Source organism: Theropithecus gelada, chromosome 9 (genome assembly GCF_003255815.1).
Source record: "Theropithecus gelada isolate Dixy chromosome 9, Tgel_1.0, whole genome shotgun sequence".
NCBI classification, from domain to species: domain Eukaryota; kingdom Metazoa; phylum Chordata; class Mammalia; order Primates; family Cercopithecidae; genus Theropithecus; species Theropithecus gelada.
The window spans coordinates 100,549,550-100,570,634 of NC_037677.1; the positions used below are offsets into that span (position 1 = coordinate 100,549,550).

At 43.1% G+C, this 21,085-nt stretch overlaps 1 protein-coding gene across 1 annotated transcript in view; it reads right to left on the reverse strand.

Annotated features, from left to right (window-relative positions):
• Window positions 1–1,715, reverse strand: part of STN1 (STN1, CST complex subunit) — a 35,860-nt gene extending 34,145 nt beyond the window's left edge. Inside the window, exons 1-2 of the mRNA XM_025397726.1 lie at window positions 1,553–1,715; window positions 914–1,107 (exon numbers count right to left, since the gene is read on the reverse strand). Coding sequence (XP_025253511.1) covers window positions 914–1,046 — 133 coding nt within the window. The 5' untranslated portion in view covers window positions 1,047–1,107; window positions 1,553–1,715. The remainder of the gene's footprint in view (window positions 1–913; window positions 1,108–1,552) is intronic.
• Window positions 1,716–21,085: the final 19,370 nt, after the last annotated feature.

The window sequence follows — 21,085 nt, forward strand, 5'->3', positions numbered from 1 at the left end:
TCATAGTTTTTTATTCAGAAGGCCCTTGACTGGAAAGCTTCACTCAAAATAGCACAGAAAGTTTAACCAAACTTCTCAAATAGCACAGTAAACACGTGGCTATTTGTGAATTATTAGACAGCTACGTGAATTATTTAAATCCACCCCAAACTATTTGTGAATTATTAGACAGCTATGTGAATTATTTAAATCCACCCCAAACTACATTTGTTATATTTTTAGTTATGATAAGCCTATCTCTAGTAGCCACTATTCTAAAAAAAAAAAAAAAAATTTAAACTTTACATGTATAATGCCTTTCTGCTTCAACAGCTATTTCTATTTGAGGGCGCACTATATGCCAGGCACTGTTCTAAGCCCTGGGATTACACAGGTGAACAAGACAGATGATGTCCTTCCTCTCAGGGAGTTTATAATATTTTGATTCTGCTTAATTCAAAAGAAAACAAACCCCCATTATATATCAGGAATCAAAAGATTCCATTACACAGGGTTAAGCTCCATTTTCACAAAGAAACCCAAACTTTGCAGAAGGTGAGTCACAAGCCCGGCCAGGTAAGTGGCACATTTAGGAAAGGAGCCAGGCCTAAGAATATCTGGCCCAGCGATCTCTCCAACAGGAGCAGGGCCAAAGAAAAACAAATGAGCATTTTCAAGTATGAAAGACCCTAAATGGAGGTAAAAACCTCAGTACAAATGTTACTCCCCCAAACACCTACTTAAAAAAAAAAAAAGATTTAGACTGTTTTTTAACCTTCCAAATAAATGAACTCATGCGAAGGCCCAGGCTAGGTCACTTTCAAAGCCTGCAGCAGGGAAGGCTCTCCTAAAAGCCTCTAATCCCAGCTTTCTGAGACTTTGGGAAAGGGGAGCAGACGCAGCCCAGGGCATCCCAGGGTGGCCAGCCACATACCTGGCACCTGGCGGGACTCCTTCATGTCCAGGATATCCCTGATGTAGAGTTTTGCAAAGGCTAGAAACACAGGATCCAAACCCCACAAGAGGGAAGGGGTCTCCTCTTCACACCGGCTGGATCCAGGCTGCATCAAGAGGCTGGGCTGTGGCTTCCAGCTAACCCTGAAAGTTCTGCATCACTGAGTCAAGCATCTAGACAGGACACAGAAATGAGGATGCAATGCGTTTAACGTGGGTCAAAGTGGCACGGCCCTGACGCTGCTCCTAGGTGGGCGTCCAGGACTCCAGGAGGGGTGAACGCAGGGATCCAGGGCCCTGTCAAACTCCATGTCACGGGGCGTGTTAAGAGGCGTTCCTCGCGTTAAGACGCCTGCATTCCTTACGGCTCTCCCGCTGTTCTCCTTCCCACAAAGCACCAACTTCGGAATGGCTAAACATCAACTTTCACTCTGGGAAGATACGTCCATACAGGCGTACCAGAAACCGCTTGGGGTCCCGGGAGGAACGGGCGCCCTCGCAGCCCTGCACGTGTTGGGGCACAGTGGATGGGTCTGATTGTCGCTTTGCCCTAAACTTTCCGCTTTTGGGGATAAGCCAAGAAAAGGACGAAAAATGATACCAAAAAAAATGGACCCACTTGCAACCCCTCCCGCCTCCTGTAGCTCCAGGAACCCTGAAACTCGGCGCTTCCGGCGCTCCGAGCCGCTGGCGGCGACGGCCCCGCCCGGCGCAAGAGCAGTTGGCTGAGGTCGCCTCTGAAGTTCCGGCCTGAGCCCGCCCCCGGCCCCGCCGGGGACCAACCCCGGTCTCCCCGCCAGCGCATTTCCTTTCTTCTGCAGCGCCTCGCCACGGCTCCTCCCCATCTCTCCCGAAGTCCCGCCCCGTCCCACCCGAAGCCCCGCCTCATCCCGCCGCGGCCCAACCATCTGCTCGCCCCATCAAGCCGAAGCCCCGCCTCCTTCCATACCCAGCCTCAGCGCGGCGTACTTTTGGCTCAGACAGCGCTGCAGCCCCCGCCTTCGTCCTATCCTCCACCGCTGAGGCCTAGGAGCCGACCTTGAAATTCCTGCAGTTCTGACGCCACCCTTCTAGTCACCTTTCACCCCTCCTCCCGCTGGTGGCGGGACCCTGAACCTGGGCCTTCTAGAGGTTGGGGCAGGATCAGACTATTTTTCTTTTTGATACCTGATATGTAAAACAGACAAAAAGTAAGCCGTGCCACGAGTGCATTGTGACATATTTTAAATGTTCATTTACAGTTAGCAAGTGACCTGACACACACACTTAGGACTCTGTAGTTTCACTTGGAGATGTCACTATCTAAATTTGAGCCCTCAAGTGAATGTGAGGTCTTGACTCTGCCAGAGACTAGCCGTGCAAAATCATGACAATACATTTTGTCTCCTTTCCCCTTGTTCGGTCTACAGTCTGGAAGGTTGTGCACTTAAGAACTTTGAAAAGCTGGCATTTTGGTAAATCATGGCTACCTTGATGGTGCTTAGTCTCCAGAATTTCTATTTTCAAGTGAGGAAAGAGAGCCACGTTCCACTCCCATAAAGAGCTACGTTACTCGAGACATCAGGAATTCTTCCTAATTTACAGAGACTCTGGAAAATGGCAGGGGAGTACAGATCACCCTGGCAGACCATTCCCGGGGGAGGCAGGTAGTGGCCAAAGAGATAATTGCTAAACTATTTATCAGAGAAGGAACTTGGAGCCGCTAGAATGGAAAATGTGTGTGTCATTAGACCCATGGGATTTAATTACCTCCCCAGCCATTTAAGAAGCTCAAAAAAGAGTCCTTGGTAAAATACGTTGCCCAGATTCTACTGCAATGAACAGTAGGGGATGTAGGGTTTAAGATTCAATAAGAGAAGACACCGGCTGGTCGCAGTGGCTCAAGCCTTTGTGAGGCCGAGGCGGGCAGATCACGAGGTCAGGAGTTCAAGACCAGGCTGGCCAATATACGGAAACCAACCCTGTCTTTACTAAAAGTACAAAAATTAGCCTAGTGTGGTGGTGTGTGCCTGCAATCCCAGCTACTCGGGAGGCTGAGGCAGGAGAATCACGTGAACCTGGGAGACAGCGGTTGCAATGAGCTGAGATTGGGCCATCGCACTCCAGCCCAGGCGACAGTGTGAGACTCCGCCTCAAAGAGAGAGAGAGAGAGAGAGAGAGAGAGAGAGAGAAGATACCTGCTCTTACAGGAGGGTGGCCCTTGTAACAAAAACATACCCAGTAGGACAGGTGCTTCCTGCTGACCTGCCAGATGGGGAGAGACAGGTTGGGTGACATTTTCCTGACTGTACACATCTGCTCCAGCGTGAAACCCAAAGGAGGAAATCACTATTGGGTGTCAGAGCCTGAGATGATTTCAGGAATAACGCTCATGGCTCTCCAGAGTAGAGTGTTGGATATAAGAGCCCTTCCGGACGCCACACTTACTGCCAGCCTTGGGAAGGACCACACCCAGGTGGTACAAGCAGAGCAGAATGTCCCAATGTCATCCTTTACAATGAAGGGAGGATTCCTAAGGGGTGTTCCTTTTGATCTGAGCCCCAAACCTGAAGGAGTAGGTTGTAACTGAAACCTAAGATGAAATGTAGAACAGAATTTCCAGGCTGCAGAAGCATTTAGAGGAATTTGGGAGGATCCTCTTCCCTTTAGTCTCCATCAACACAGATTTCAGGTTCCCCAAGCCACCGCCTGGACACGTATGAAGGGACTCCTAAAATCCTCAACACTGCAGGGCTCCTCCAACTGGAATTCTGCAACACTACAAAGCAGATATTTCAAAACCCAGCAGTTAAGATGTAATGCTAGGAACCCATTCTTATAGCTTCTCAATGTGAAACTTGTGAACTTGGTTTTGAAGCATTTGTGACAGAATGGACAATTCTTTCTAGAAAGTTAAGGTTTTAAACAAATTCTTCTGGAAAATGAGGGGATTGAACTGGATATCTCATACCTCAAAGCTCAAACTATCATGTTTTAAACATTTTTGACATCTTTACAGGTGGAATTGAGTTTGTCCACTTGCAAAGTGGATTAGATTTTCTGTTTAGAGTTTACAGTTGACAAAAGATTCTCTCTTTGACCAAACTCTAGTTGGGCTCCTTGAGTCCTCTTCTCAATTTGTCCTCAACTTTGGCCTATAAAGACATGAACAAGTGCTACATAGTTTCGAACAGCTCAAGGCTACATTCCTGGAATGACCCTAGATCCCTTTAAAGTGCCTGCCTGAGAAAACTCAAGGCTGCCAAAGGAATTTACTGTTTGTTCCAGCGAACACCTGAAGACAAGGCCTTGTCTCCTAGCCTCTGTTGGCAGGGTAGGAGCCTAACTCCAATAAGCACCAGTTAGCAAGCCTAGATGGGTCTCATATGGACTGGTCCCCTCCCTTCCCATTTTTTGTAATTTTTTCACTTTGCAGACTCTTCTTAGGCACCTGCAATTCTTCCCTGCCCCACTGCCCCCCAGTTCATTTTCTCTTTAAAAAGCCCGGTGACCTCTCTATGAATCTGAAGGGAACTCAGCTCTTTCCCCTACTGTCAGTAGTTATTCAGTAGTGTTTTCACTGCTTTAACTAAAGTCTGACTGTGCTTATCTTTGACATGATAAAAATAATCTCTCAACATTTTTTTATGTTACTATTATAACCCCAGGGATGGCAGGCAGGGGGCAGGGACATCTTCAGTCATTCAGCATATCTTGAGCTCTCTCTGTGTGCTTTGGCACTGGGCTGTGGAGGAGCAGTAATTATGCCACCGGAGTAAAAAGAGTGATGCATGTAATAAATAGCAAAGTAAGAGGCTAAATTGTGATTCAATATGAAAGGAGTAGCATGGGTAATTACTGTATGAGTTACAGGAGGTAAATGGAGGGACCTCATTAAGTGAGATAATATATGTAAACACTGGAACAAGGTAAGCACTAAATAAATGTCAGCTATTATTCATATTTACTATGGAGGTGGGATTTAAGCTAGGTGTTGAGATTATGGAGGAGCTGTTCATTCATTCATGCTTCATTCATGAAGCATATTTTAAAGGCATTTGTCAAGCACTGTAATAGACATTGAGGATAAGAGAAGACAGTGGGGTTGGGGTTCCAGCCCTTATGGAGCTTCCATTCTGTCGGGGGAAAGTGGAAGGACAATAAACAAATTGTTCTCAGTGCTTAGATGAAGTGACGTCAGGTTGAGACCTGAAGGGTAAAAAAGCCAGCCACACAGAGCTAAGCAAAGAGCATTTTAGGCAGCAGTCAAAGCAAGGGCCACTGTGTGGAGACAGCAAAATGCTTTCCTGTTCAAGGAACAGAAGAGAGAGTGGGGAGAGTGGTTGCATATGCAATGGAGAGATAGGCAGGAGGCAGATCCAAGGAACTTTGTAGGCCATGGTTGGTTCGGATTTTAGTCTTAGTCTCACTCTGTGTGAAAAGGGTACTGTGATACAGTGATGGAGTGGGAGCAGGGCAAAGGCAGAAGGATGGGCGAGTCATGTTCCTGGGCAAGCCAACACAGCAGAGGGAGCCAACACTGCCAACACAACTGACTGGAGAGGGAGGCTGCAGTGGAAGCCAGCTGGAGGCCAAGATTTTAGCCAAATTCTGAAGGACTTGAGCTAGCTTCTACCTGTATTCCCTGTAAACAACGGGGGTTGTTAATTATTCATCAGAGGAATGATTTAATGAATTTAAAAATTGTAGTCAGGCTGGATGTGGTGGCTTACCCCTATAATCTCAATACTTTGAGAGGCCAAGGAGGGAGGATTGCTTGAGCCCAAGAGTTCAAGACCAGCCTGGGGAACATAGAGAAACCCCATGTCCACAAAAAAGAAAAATATCAGCAGGGCGTGGTGGTGCACACCTGTAGTCCCAGCTACTCAGGAGGCTGAGGTGGGAGGGTCGCTTGAGCCCAGGAATCTGAACTTGCAGTGAGCTGTAGTTATGCCACTGCATGCTAGCCTAGACAACAGAGCAAGACTCTGTCTCAAAAAAATAAAAGAGAATTGTAGGTATACCTGCCACATCTAATGTACTATGGTGGGGGGTACAAAAATGTATAAGAAGTATTCTCAATCCAATTTACCAAATCTATCCTAAAAATTGTGTCTTACGGATATTCATCAACTGGTGGTGAAGAAACTAGAATAAGAAAACATTTCTGGGTCTAATGCAGTGGGCCTCATCTGTATCACTTGTCCTCCTGCCTCCTTAGCAACCTTGCTCAATCCCCTATGATGTCATCCTCCCTCTCTCGCTGGCTTCCCCTTGGCCCATAAGCATGCTCTCCTGCTCTCTTTAACCTCATCCAAACTTTTCAAAAACAGCTTCTCTGAAGACCCCCTTCTCCCCTTTAACTACTGCCCTCCAGCTCACTCTCATCTCCTTTCAAAGAAAAGCTCCTTGGAAGAGTCCTAAATGCTTCCCATCTACACTCCTCTGTGGTGGGTCTCTAATTCAACCTACCATAATTTGGCTTATTTTGGTCTTCAACCCACCCCACCACAGCCCACCACTTGACTGACATTGCTTTCCTAAGACTCACAATAACCTTAGCAGATTCAAATTCAATGAATACTTTTCTTTCCTTATCATTCTGTATCTTTTTTTCCCCTAATTTACTAGTTTTTGATGTTGATTTGACATATTTTCTCTCTGTCCCACCTTGGCTTCCTAATGGGTTTTTTCACCTTTTAGGTTTCCCTTCTACTACCTCTGTTTCTTCCTTCTCAGTGTCCTCTTCTGTTGTTTATCTCTTACATGTTGATGTTCCCCAAGGTTCAATCTCCTGCTCATTTCCCGTCTTACCCTATGTACTTTCTCTGAGTGGCCTTATCCAAACCTATGACTTCAATGGAAACAATCTTCTTGTGACTCTCAACTCTTCACATCTAGCCCAGAACACTGTCCTGAGTCCCCCATGTGAATTTCCAACTGGACTCTCCTGGATACCTCAAAGTAAACCTCTTCCCCGTTTCTCCCTTCTCAGTCAGGATGAATGTCACCACCACCTGCCGATTGTCTAAGTCAGAAACCTGGAATGTTTCAAGGACACCTCCCTCTCTTTTGCCCTACAATGTAATTAGTCATGAAGACCTGTCAGTTCTGTTTTCTAAATGTGTTTTCTTAATTTAGCTTCTCTTCCCTGTTCCCATTGCCATAACTTGAGCCCAGGCTTTTATCATTTATTGCCTGGGTTACTGACCCTACCTTCCAACTAGTTTCTCTGCCTTTAGCCTGGCTTTCTTCCAATTCATCATCTATGCTACTGCCAAGGTGAGCCTTATAAAGTGCAAATTAAACTATGTTACTCCTTTGTCTGAAATACTTCAATGGCTTTATGTGGTCTGCAGAACAAAATTCAAATCTCTCAGCATTTCCTACCAAGTTCCTCCTGGCCTGGCCTCTCTAGGCTCATCTCCCATCAGCCCCTCATAGCCATCCTACACTTCAGGCCATCATCTCTCCAATGCTGTCCTAAAGAATACATCCTCAAAATATCGATGAAAGTTCGGCCAAATAAGTTTGGACTTAAATCCAATGAATAGTTTAAATACAGTAGTTCACATTGGAATACACAACTGAAGTTATTTGGAACAACTTACAGTTCCTACAATATGCCACGCTGTCTTTTGCTTCTCCCCGTCTGCCTAGGATACCATTCACTTATTAATTAATTGATTACAAAAGTCAACTGTTCTATATCTGCTGGGCAGACTGAAAACATTACTTTATCCTGGGCATACAGAAGGAAAAAAGGCTCCAGGTGAGCCAAACAAGTAAACAGACAATTACAATATGTCATGATAAATGCTGTATAATTTAGCAGCATGAAGTGGGGGCCCTGAGTTGGAGTAATCAGAGGACAGCAACTTTTCCCCCTCCTTCATATGAGTTATCTCTGAGATAGGTGTCAGTTTTACTTTATGTATTTTGAGCTTAGTTGTTAAAGGCACATATATTTCTAATTGTTATGTCTTTCTCATGTACTGACTCTTATTGTTATGAAATGTTCCTCTTTGTCTCTAGTAATATTTCTAGTTTTAAAGTCTGTTTTGTCTGATATTAATATAACCATTTCAGTCCTCTAATAGTTATTCTTTGAATGGTGTCTCTTTTTCCATCCTCTTACTTTCAATCTAGTTGTGTTTTTTAATCTAAGCCTCTTATAGATATCATATAGTTGGCTTTTGTTTTTTTATCCAGTCTAATAATCTCTGCATTTTGATTGGGGTATTTAGACCATTCACATTTAATGTAATTGTTGATACGGTTAGATATATATTTGCTATTTTTCTATTTGTTTTCTATATGTCAACTTTCTTTTTTATTAATCGGTTAATCCTTGATTGCTTTCCTTTTTTCTTTTCTTTTGTATTAAATATCTTTAGGGTAAAATTTGAATTACTCTGAATTTTGAAAAAAAAGTTTTAGTTATTTCTCAGAGATTGTAGTCTAAGAATTACAATATATATCTTAATTTACCATAATGTACTTCAGATTAATACTAACTTAATTCCTGAAAAACATAAAAATTTTGCTTCACTATTCTTCTATCCCTCCCTCCTTCTTTGTGCTATTGTTTTCATATATTTTACATCTATATGTTATAAACACAGCAATACAATGTTGTAATTATTGCTTAATACAATCTCATGTGTTTGAAAAAAGTTAGATAAGAAATGAGAAGAAAATTATTATAGATGATTTTATAATAATCTGTATAACTATTACTTCCGTGCTCTTCATTTCTCCCTTTAGGAATGGGTACTCCAAATTGAATGAGCCGCTTTGACTGTGGTAGAGGTGCTGCTTGCACTGACAGCTTGCCCTTCCCAGATAGAACATCTACATTAATCAAGCTGGGGGCAGCAAGAGGAATGAGAGAAGCCCCAGGTCAAATGCATTAGATGCTCACTGTTCTTACCTGGAGTTCAGTCATTTTCAAGCATAACTGCTTTTCAGACTGTCGTGTGCCTTTGATCTCAGAGTGCTGCAATGGTTGTTTTGATCAGTTTTGTCCAGTTTTATGTTTGCATTTTGGTAAGATAATTTGCTGATCTTCACTATCACCCACAACTAGAAGTTATTAATGATATAGCTTTTAGTTAATAGCAAGTCCACTTGGTCAAGGGAATTAAGGTGGCTCAAGAATTTAAGGAGTGAAGGACTGAATTGTAGAACAAAGTCACAAACTGCCTAGTTGTAGATAACAGTTACTCACAGCCCAGCTTGCCTCACAGACTTTGAAGGAGATTCCTATGTCAGCAGAGGGCCCCAGGTGAACCAGGGTGCAATTTGCATTCTTGGAATGAGAAGAAGCAGACATGAAAGGGAGAGATGGCTGAGGTTGAGATACCATCTAGGTCCTTACACTTATGAGACTGACAGCGCTGCCCACTGCACCAAGAGGGCTACTTGGGTCCTTACATGTGAGTCAAATAGCTCCTTCTTCTTGCCCAAATGGCAGGAACTTGACCAAAGGATAATGACCCTTGCAAAGATGAAGAGGGCAGGAGGTAATGGGCTAGGGTTCATTCCGGAGAGCAGAGAATGACTTTAATTAAGGAAAATTTGTGTCCCAAGAGACTGGATTGAGTACACAAGAGAACTCTGCATTTTGTGCTTTAAAAATCTGCATCTTGAAGAAAGTGGAAAGATGGTTTTCAGGGGCTGGGGTAGTGGGGATGAGGAGTTACTGATTAATGGGTACAGAGTTTCAGTTTTGCAAAATGAAGAGTTCTGGAGATGGATGGCAGTCATAATTGCACAATAATATGAATATACTTAATACCACCGAACTGTATGCTTAAAATGGTTAAGATGGTAAATTTTATGTTACATGTATTTTAACACAATTTTTAAAATTAAAAAGAAAATCAAAGAATTTTTTTAGAAAGCCTGTATCACAGGGCAACACTGGGCTCGGTTTCTGGAGTTTATGGTGTAAAAATCTATGTGACAGTTGCCTGCGTTCTACATTATGCCTGGTCATTTAAGTCATAAATCACAATGTCTTGCCAACTTTGGAATTTCCCATGGTTACTAGTGGTTTATGTGATGGGTGATCACTTTTTTTTTAAACTGGACCCTTTTTTTAAAAAACTGGACTCAGGCTTATAATTAAGTGAATGGAAACAATCAACCAAGTCTTGATGCACATGCACTCTTCTGAGAAAGTCCCAGAGTATTGCTCTGACAGATGACAGATGTCCTTACAGGGGCAGAGCTGGCAGCACATCGACCTCCCTAGTGGCCACCAGCTGCTAGTGAGTCCACCAGCTGGAAAACACCTTTGTGTTATTCTTATATTTCTCTTCTCATAAAGATGCTACAAAGATTGTAAGGCATTTGGAGCTGGGTAAGGATTAAGTTTTGGAGAAATTGGATTAATAATCATTATAATAGGCCAGGATAAACGAATTAATAAAAATGTCAAAAAGAAAAAATAACTTTTCTTTTTAGGCAGGACATTTATAAAAGTTTATAATTTTGGTCAAATAAATTGTGTATAGACATGTATACACTTTTTTTTTTTTTTTAGATGGAGTCTTGCTCTGTCACCAGGCTGGAGTGCAGTGGCGTGATCTTGGCTCACTGCAACCTCTGCCTCCTGGGTTCAAGTGATTCTCCTGCCTCAGCCTCCCGAGTAGCTGGAATTATAGGCGCCCGCCACCATGCCCAGCTAATTTTTGTATTTTTAGTAGAGACGGGATTTCACCACGTTGGCCAGGATGGTCTCTATCTCTTGACCTCATGATCCGCCCACCTCATCCTCCCAAAGTGTTGGGATTACAGGTGTGAGCCACCACGCCCAGCCCATACATACAATTTTAAAAGCAATCTAAAGTGATGTTTTCCAATTTTTTTTTTTTTTTTAATTTGGGTAGAGATGGGGTCTCACTATGTTGCTCTGGCTTGTCTTAAACTCCTAGGTGCAAGTGATCCTCCCATCTTGGCCTCTCCAGGTGTTGCAACTACAGGCCTGAAACACCGCACCCAGCTCCAGTTTTTAAAATGTTGAGTATATATTAATTACAAAAGCTATATCTCTTAAATCTCTCAACTGTGATGTGGAATGAAAGAAGGCAAACACAGAAGACAGTACATATCATATGATTCCATTTATATGAAGTACAAAATCAGTCAAAGCTGTTCTATGCTATTAGAAGTCAAGAAATCAATTACCCTTTGATGAAGGGTGTTGACTTCAAAGGAGCATGAAGAGAGCTTGTGGGGCTACTGGTTATTTTGTGTTTCTTGATCTGTAGCTATATTTCAATAAAGTATTTTTTTCAAGTTTGGATTCTTCTTAGTATTTACAGTTACATTTAAAGTTGAGAGGAATTCAGAAGTGAGTGTGTGAATGTGTAAGACCCCACATTTTGCCTTCTTATCACTTGTATAGAAAAACTGATCATTTTTCACGAGGTCAGGAGATTGAGACCATCCTGGCCAACATGGTGAAACCCCGTCTCTACTAAAAGTACAAAAATTAGCTGGGTGTGGTGGCACATGCCTGTAATCCCAGCTACTCGGGAGGCTAACGCGGAGGAATCCCTTGAACCCAGGAGGCGGAGGTTTCAGTAAGCCGAGATCGCGCCTCTGCACTCCAGCCTGGCAACATAGCGAGACTCCGTCTCAAAAACAAAAACAAAAAACAAAAAACTGATCATGTTAAATGTTAATGCGATTCCAGAGAAGACACAGAGCATCATTTTGTACTTAGCTTTATTTTTCAACACGTGCCTTGTAAACCAAAGAGTATCTGAGACAAGTCTCAATCAATTTAGGAAGTTTATTCTGCCAAGGTTAAGGATGCACTCGTGACATGGCCCCAGGAGTCCTGAAGACATGTGCCCAAGGTGGTTGGGGCACAACCTGGTATTTTACATTTTAGGATGACGCCGAACATCAATCAATATATATAAGACGTACATTAGTTCGGTCCAGAAAGGCAAGACAACTTGAAGTGGGGTGGGGGCTTCCAGGTCACAGGTAGATAAAGGAAAAATGGTTGCATTCTTTTGAGTTTCTGATGAGCCTTTCACTGAAAACAGCAATTTACAGGAATAGTCACTTGGGCCTTAGTCTGGCTTAGTGAAACAATAGGCCAAAGGTAGCAATCAGATATGCATTTGTCTTACATGAACAGAGGAATGACTGAGTTCTGTCGGTCCTTTGTCCACAAGGAATTTCCTTGTGGGCAAATTGTAAGGGATGTATATACCTTTTTCATCTTTGCAGCTATCTTATCGAGGAGTAGAACTCGAGGCAGGTTTGCCCTACGCAGTTCCCAGTTTGACTTTTCCCTACGCAGTTCCCAGTTTGACTTTTCCCTTTGGTTTAGTGATTTGGGGGTCCTGAGATTAATTTTCCTTTCACATGCCTATAAATTCAAGTAGCCATGATGTTTCATGAGCATTAGCATAAAGCTGCGTGACTGAATGAATTTTCTTTCTCTTATCAACTTATAATTTTCCCCAGGGCTACTTTCAATCTAGGAAAAATTTAACTCCCCAATGATGTCAAAGACAGCATATTTCAGAGGTTAATTAACGAGTCACCCAGAGAAGATCGAAGCGCTATTATGCTGACATGTTCAAGAGCTAATCGGTTCTGATGATGTAATTTGCAGTAGTGCTTGATGTATATTAGCCTGATGGGTGACAGCTGCTCTGGGCCGAGATGATTAAAGTGTGAAGCACAGGGGTGGGGCGGAGGGTCCGGGTGCGGTAAGTGCTTTCAAATGGAGAGAGAGATTTTTTTTATAGAGCCAGAGTGAATACAGCCGGGTTATCCTGGTTACCTCATCTACCACCTGGAAAGCCTGCTTAATCATCTCTTTATCTACGCAGACTTTATCAGGCCTAACACAATCTCCACTCCCGCCTCCCCTCAGCCAAGACCACCCCAGTCAACACTGGCTGATACTCTCTTCCCCGAACTCCTGTGGAACTTACAGTCAGCATCATACACTTCAGCACCTATTTCTTCAATAGTTATTTGAGGAATGTGGACCATGTTCCCCAACTTAAGGATAAGCTACTTAAGAACATCATTTTTTTCTATGTCCTCCACAGCATGGGGGATAAGCATAAAAGTTCAATAAAAACTAACTGGAGCAAAATGTTGATAATTATTCAAGCAGAGGGATGGTTACATGTGGGTCTATTCTACTTTCTTTCTATTTTTGTGTCTGTTTGAAAATTCCCTTGATAGCAGGGCTGGCAGATTTAGCAAATCAAAATGCAGGAGGTTCAGTTACATTTGAATTTCAGGTAAACAATGAATAGTTTCTTCTTACTAAACACTTCTATTATATTTATTATAATTACTTATTTATGTCTATTTGATGTGATCATTTAATTTATAACAGTATTATTCATATTCTAGCATTACCTTACTATTATAGCATATTATATTTTTGTATTATTAATATTTTATGGTTCCGTGAGACATACTAAAAAGCTGTTTGTTGTTCATCTGAAATATAAATTTAACTAGGTGTTCTGTATTTTTTCTGGCAACCTAACTTGCTAAAACTTAAGAACATAATTGGTGATTAATCAATGGGCTAAAAGAAAGTAGATGGTAGAAACACTGCAGTGCGTCTTAGAGTAAGATGTGGTGTCACTTGCATTAGTATCTTCTATGGAACTTGTTAAAAAGGAAGCCTCCAGTGGCCCCCTGTCCCGATCTTGGAGCCACCAAATCGGGTTATTTCTGCTGGTGGGACTCTGCATTTGCAGTAAGAGACCCAGATGGTTCTGATGCTGTTGCTAGCCAACTTGATGCCTTTGATGCTTCTAGTTTTTTTTGATGTTATCTTTTATTTCCCTGCAACTTGTTTCCTTGGCCTTGTTTCAGCAACTTCTACTCCATTTTTATGTCAGGGACATGATCTAAGACATGTTAATATTCCTACTCAATGATTCACTAAATATTACAAGTCAAATATAGTCAAATAATCACAAATCTTCTAGCAGCATTTTTTAGTTGAGCTACTCCTTAAAATGTATCCAGTGGCCCAGCATCTTAACTACTGACGTATATTCTATTCATATATATTCATTTTGTTGTTTGTTTTGCTTTGTTTTTTAAGAGACAGGGTCTTACTCTATCACCCAGGCTGGAGTGCAGTGGTGCAATCACAGCTCACTATAACCTTGACTGGCTAGGCTCAAGAGATCCTCCCACCTCAGTCTGCCCAGCAGATGGGAGTACAGGTGTGTACCACTATGCCCAGCTAATTTTTCAATGTTTTGAAAGGACGAAGTCTTGCTACGTTGCTCAGGCTTGTTTTTAAGTCCTGGCCTTAAGTGATCCTCCTACCTTGGCCTCCCAAAGTGTTATGATTATAGGTGTGAGCCATCACACCCAGCCACATATATTCATTGTTATTGATAAATTATAATTGACAGAATCGCAGCTCCCTATAGTGTATTTTAAGGCCAGGGCTTATGGACAGATGTTCTAGAGTGACCAAACATCCTTGTGTGCTTGGGACTGTTCAGTTTTAACGCTGATGTTCCCACGTCCTAGGCTGTTCCTCAGTCCTGGTTACTCCTGGTCATCCTATCTGCAGGTCGGGTTCCCCACTCTCAGACTCTGAGGTTCCTCTGTAGGGGAATATTAGGAAACGCTTTCAGAAGCTGAGCCCTGGGTGGGTGAGGGAAGCAGGATTGAGTAGAGGAAAAAGGGGCTTTTACTGGCCACTTTCAAGGTAGGGTGATCTCATCCAAAATTATGTTCTGCCCTCAGGGACAGTAACCAGTTGACACATTCCCAGACCTTAGTGCGTGACATTTCTGATTAACTATCCCAGCTCCAGAAATTTCTGTGGAATCAGCTGAGGCCTCTATTGTAACTGCCCTTCAATTCAACTTCTCCCTCTGTGCAATCCTGCTTCCCTCGCGCCCTCAGGACTCAGCTCCTGAAAGCATTTTCTAATATTCCCTATCAAGCAAATCTCAGAGTCTGAGAGCCAGAAGGAACCTGACATACAACAGCAGGCACAGGGGTAAAGTGGTCCTACGAAGCCGCCTCTAACATAGGATTTTGAAGCTGGCTCGCTGCTGACTGGCTGGTGATGAGAACCCTTCCCTAGTGGTAGATGGAGTCCCTGGTGGGGCGAAACTTTCACTAGTGGTGAACTGGAATGGGTTGTAGGCCCATCCAGAGGTTTGGGGAAAGTAGTGATTTAAGGACAATACAATGGCATGGTTGTTACTGGCCACTCTCGATGCATTGGAGAGAGACAATGAAAGGTTGCCGGTGATTAACTACCAATTTCAAGCTGAATGTAAAAGCCAGAAGATCTTGGCAGCACAAGAGACTCTCATCTCCTGCAGTCAGAGTTTGGACCTCCTGAAGATGAGACCCAGAACTTAAATTAGAAAGCCACGGCTGGGCACTGGGGCTCATGCCTGTAATCCTAGCACTTTGGGAGACGGAGGAGGGAGGATTGCTTGAGCTCAGGAATTCCAGAACAGCCTGGGCAACATGGCAAAACCCTCTCTCTACAAAAAACACCAAAATTAGCTGGGCGTGGTTGTACGTGACTGTAGTCCCAGCGACTTGGGAGGGTGAGGTGGGAGGATTGCTTGGGCCTCAGGAGGTTGAGGCTGCCATGATCCGTGATCGTGCCAGTGCACTCCAGCCTGGGTGACAGAGCAAGACCCTGTCTTAAAAATGAAACCAACCAAACAAACAAACAAAAGTCGCAGAGCTCCAGTGAAGGCAGAATTCTCAATCCTAGTGACCTGTCTATGTCAAAGTCACAATCCTAGCTGGGAGGGAGTGGGATCCTGAGATTTGGGGTGAGGACATATGGGCAGGGGTCCTTGTAAATTTTGACTTCCCAGATTTCCTCTGAATTCTCTGGGCCTGCAGAAGGGGTCCATTCTCCTGGCTGGTTAAAGGTTAACACTGCCTACTTTTGAAGTCAATACAGAAATTTTTGCCTTGAAAGAAAACAACTTCTTTCCCCACAGAATCTCAGCGTCTCCCTTCATCCTGCCACCAAACCAGTAATGAGGGTGAAGTTACAACATAATTGAGGAGCTGCTCAGGGAGAAAAGAGACCATTCTTCGAAGGAGCTGCAGGACCTGAACAACATGTGTTGTCAGAAGCTGGAAGAGTACATAGGGATGCTGTTAAATTCAGTTTAGCCTAAAGCTGCCTTCTGTCATATTTTAAGTTCTGCCTAAAGGTTTTTCTGTACATAGTGAACTGTAACCTAACTGGATGTGTAAACAGACTGTAACCTACTCTTGTAACAAGTAGCTGAGTCCCAGCCAATCACAGAAACCACACTTCCACCACTCACAGGCAGCCAACTGTTTCAAATAAGGCAAACACTGAGCTGTAACCAATCCATCTGTTTCTGTACCTCATTTCCATTTTCTGAACATCACTTTCCTTTTTCTGTCCATAAATCTCTCTGGTTGGCAGGGGAGGGAGACGGAGTCGGGGAGAAGTGGCTGTCTGATTTACAAATCATACTTTGCTCAATTAAACTCTGTTAAATTTAATTTGTCTAAAGTTTTTCTTTTAACAATCCTGAGTATGCATAATCGAGGGAGGTAGAGCATACAGTTAGATAAAGAAGAATTCATTGATAAGAGAGCGCTTTCCCATGATGTAGGAGTTCACCTTGGCAAGGACCCAGGAAACACTAGCTGTTGCACTGCTAGAATACATTTTGGAAGTTAGAGAGAACATCACATCAAATTGATCTACTATGTCAATGATATGTTAATCATACTGGGTGAGCAAGAAGTGCAAGTACATTGGAGGCCTTGATAAGACACTTGTGCTTCAGAGGCTTGGGCTCTGCCATGTCCGTGAAATGTTTAGGCCACACAGTGCCACATCAGTACAGAGCCTGGGTTACCCTGGGACATCCCCTTCAAAGTAAAGGACAAATGTCTGCATTTCATGCCTCCACTACTGAAAAGGAAGCACAGTGCCTGGTAGGGTTCTGGAGGCAGCATCTTCCACACTCAGAAATACTGCTTCAGCCCTTTCGCTGGTAACTGGGAAGACATCCAGCATTGATCCAGGCTTTGAAGCCGGTCCAGGATGTAGTGAGAGCAGCCCTGTCACTTGTTGTCTTGTAGCCAGCAGGCCTATGCATTTGAAGTCATTTGCGTTGCCATGTAAACTCCTCCATCGCTCTCCCCAAATCTTTTTGGCTGTTGTTTTGAGACGGAATTTTGCTCTTGTTACCCAGGCTAGAGTGCAGTGGCACAATCTCGGCTTGCCGGAACCTCTGCCTCCTGGGTTCAAGCGATTCTCCTGCCTCAGCCTCCTGAGTAGCTGGGATTACAGGCATGCGCCACCACGCCCGGCTAATTTTGTATTTTCAGTAGAGACAGGGTTTCTCCATGTTGGTCAGGCTGGTCTCCAACTCCCGACCTCAGATGATCTACCCACCTTGGCCTGCCACTCTCAAAATCTTTAGTGAAGAGGTACCTCCCATGAAGGGCGGGTGTGAGAGGCAGTGGAGTTTCACATCCAGATTTATGTGCTGTAAAAACAGAGACTAATATGGATGTGTAAACTCCAAGACCCATGGGGAACTTAAGCACATCTGGAAATTTTCAGAAAACCAGAGAAACTCAGCCAAGGATGGAATGTGCAGGGAGTCCCCAGCTGATAACTGGGTTGCATACCTAAGTCATCACCATACAAATTAGGAAGGTGGGGAGGAGTTGTTAAAAAATGAGAAAAATGAGTTTTTTTTCCCACAAATTTTTGAATCACTTAAAATGTGATTTTATTGTTTTTTTTTTAGACTTTGATTTTAAGTTCAGGGGTATATGTGCAGGTTTGATACATAGGTAAACTTGTGTCACGGGGGTTTGTTGTACAGATAATTTCATCACCCAGGTATTAAGCTTAGTACACATTCGTTATTTTTCCTGATTCTCTCCCTCTTCCACCCTCCCATCCTTCGGTGAACCCCAGTGTGTGTTGTTCCCCTCTTTGTGTCCATGAGTTCTCATTCATTTAGCTCCCACTTATAAATGAGCATATGTGGTACTTGATTTCCTGTTCCTGTATTATTTTGCTAAGGATAATGGCCTCTAGCTCCATGCATGTTCCTGCAAAGGACACGATCTCGTTCTTTTTTATAGCTGCATAATATTCCATGGTGTATAGGGACCACAATTTCTCTATCCAGTCTATCATTAATGGGCATTTAGGTTGATTCCATGTCTTTGCTATTGTGAATAGTGCTGCAACAAACATATGTGTGCATGCGTCTTTATGAGAGAATGATTTATATTCTTTTGGGTATGTACCCAGTAATGGGATTGCTGAATTGAAGAGTAGTTTTGTTTTTAAGTCTTTAAGAAATTGCCCCACTGCTTTGCACACTGTTGAACTATTAGGTTGGTGCGAAAAGTAATTGTGGTTTTTGCCTAATAATTTACACTCCCACCAACAATGTATAAGCATTTCTTTTTCTTCGCAACCTCACCAGCATCTGTCATTTTTTGACTTTTTAACAGTACCCATTCTGACTGGTGTGAATTAAATCAAGATGGATTAAAGACTTAACTGTGAAACCCAAAACTATAAAAGCCCTGAAAAACAACCTAGGCAAAACCATTTTGGACATAGGGACGGGCAAAGGTTTCATGATGAAGGTGCCAAAAGCAATAACAACAAAAGCACAAATCGACAAGCGGGATCTAATTAAACTAAAGAGCTTCTGTACAGCAAAATAAACAATCATCAGAGTAATCAGACAAGCTACAGAATGGAAGAAAATTTTTACAAACTACGCATCTGACAAAAGTCAATATCCAGCATCTATAAACTTAAACAAATTCATAAGAGTAAAACAAAGAACCCCATTAAAGAGTGGGCAAAGGACATGAACAGACACTTTTTAAAAGAAGATATACATGCAGCCAACAAGCATATGAAAAAAAGCTCAACATTACTGATCATTAGAGAAATACAAGTCAAAACCACAATGAGAAAAATGAGTTATAAAAGGCAACAAGGCCAGGTGCAGTGGCTCACGCCTATAATCCCAGCACTTCAGGAGGCCAAGGTGAGTGGACCACTTGAGCCCAGGAGTTTGAGGTTACAGGGAGCTCTGATCATATCACTGCACTCCAGCCTGGGCAACAGAGCAAGACCCTGGCTCTAAAATATATACATATACATACATACAATCCTGTTTGTTTGGCTTTTTCCCCAGATACCAGGTGGCATCACCCTGGTCCTCCTCCTGCTCTGCTCCAGCTCCCTGGGAATCTGTCTGCTGTCGAGGCTGCCAATGTCTGGGCCAAAAGTGCCCAGTGTCTCCTGCAGATGCCTGTGCTGAAGCTGACGGCATGCTCCTCACCACCACAAGGGCAGTGGGGCCACTGTCAAGGCTGCCAGCCCTCATGCCGCCACTGCTGCTGCTGCCCTTTGGGCTCTCAGCACCCTACAGAGAGTCCAGTGAACGCTGCCTACACAGCCTTTCCCCAGGACAGGAGCTGGCTGGGGGATTCCCTGGGTAGTACACACTTGGTTATACTTGGCAGTAGCATATCTAATGATTTGATACCCAGAGGGTATAATTTTTAAACAATCTTCTACATGACAAAATAATTTTCAGTAATAATTATGAAAAAATGAATGCTAGTAATGGTCAGAAATGAAATGCAACAGGAAAAATTTTCTTTTTAAAAACTTTGTATATATAATCATGCCCATAAATAAATAAGGAAAAAAGAAAGATGACATTGCAAAAAGAAAAACATGAGCAACATTAATAACTCTGAATTATATTAATATTCTTTTTGCCAACATTTTATTGTGCATATTTTCAAACATACAGTAAAGTCAGAGAAATTTTACAGCAAACACTCGTATGCCTGGCACCTAGATCTTACCAATAATATTTTCTTATACTTTATCACACAGCTATCTACCCATTCCTCAATCCATCTACCAATCTTATTTTTTAAGTTTTAAACTTTTTACTCTCAAGTAGTGTTAGTAATCCTAGCACTTTGGGAGGCTGAGGTGGGTACATTGCTTGAGCCCAGGAGCTCGAGACCAGCCTGGCAACATGGCGAAACCCCATCTCTACAAATAAATACAAAAATTAGCCGGGCATAGTGACGTACTTCTGTAGTCACAGCTACTCAGTAGGCTGAGGCTGGAGGATCTAGCGAGCCCAGGAGGTCGTGGATGCAGTGAGCTGTGATCGTGCCACTGTACTCTAGCCTGGGAGGTAGATGGAGACCCTGTCTCAAAAATAAATGAATAAAAATAGTGTTAGTTTTACAGAAAAGTTGCAAAGATAGTACAGAGTTCCCACACATCCTGCATCCAGTTTTCCCTATTATTAACATCTTACATTAGTATGGTACCATTTGTCACAACAAATGAGGAAACAATATTGACACATTTTTATTAACTCAGCTGTCTGCTGTGATCAGATTTATTAATATCCTTTTTTCTGTTCCAGTGTCTCATTCAGGATATCACAGTCCATTTAGTTGTCATGGCTTCTTTTTTTTTTTTTTTTTTTTTAAGATGGAGTCTCGCTCTGTTGTCCAGGCTGGAGTGCAGTGGTGAGATCTCGGCTCACTGCAGCCTCCGCCTCCCAGGTTCAAGAGATTCTCCTGCCTCAGCCTCCTGAGTAGCTGGGACTATAGATGCCCACCACCACGTGTGGCTAATTTTTTTTTTTTTTTGTATTTTTAGTAGAGATGGGGTTTAACCATGTTAGCTGGGATGGTCTCAATCTCCTGACCTCGTGATCCGCCGGCCTTGGCCTCCCAAAGTGCTGGGATTACAGGCGTGAGCCACTGCGCCCGGCCCGTCATGGCTTCTTAAGGCTCCTCTGGGTTGAGACAATTTCTCAGACTTTCCTTCCTCCTAGACTTTCCTTGATGACCTTGACAGTTTTCAGGAGGGAGTGTTGGTCAGGTATTTTGTAGAATGTCCCTTAATTTGGATTCATTTTCTCCTGGTGAGCCCAGTGTCAGGGGTCTTTGGGAAGAAGACCACAGAAACTAAGTACATTCTCAACACATCATATCAAAAATACATGTTATCAACATAACTTATCACTGATGGCCTTAACCTTGGTCTCCCGGAGTAGGTGGTGTTTGTCAGGTTTCTTCATTGCCAAGTTACTTTTCC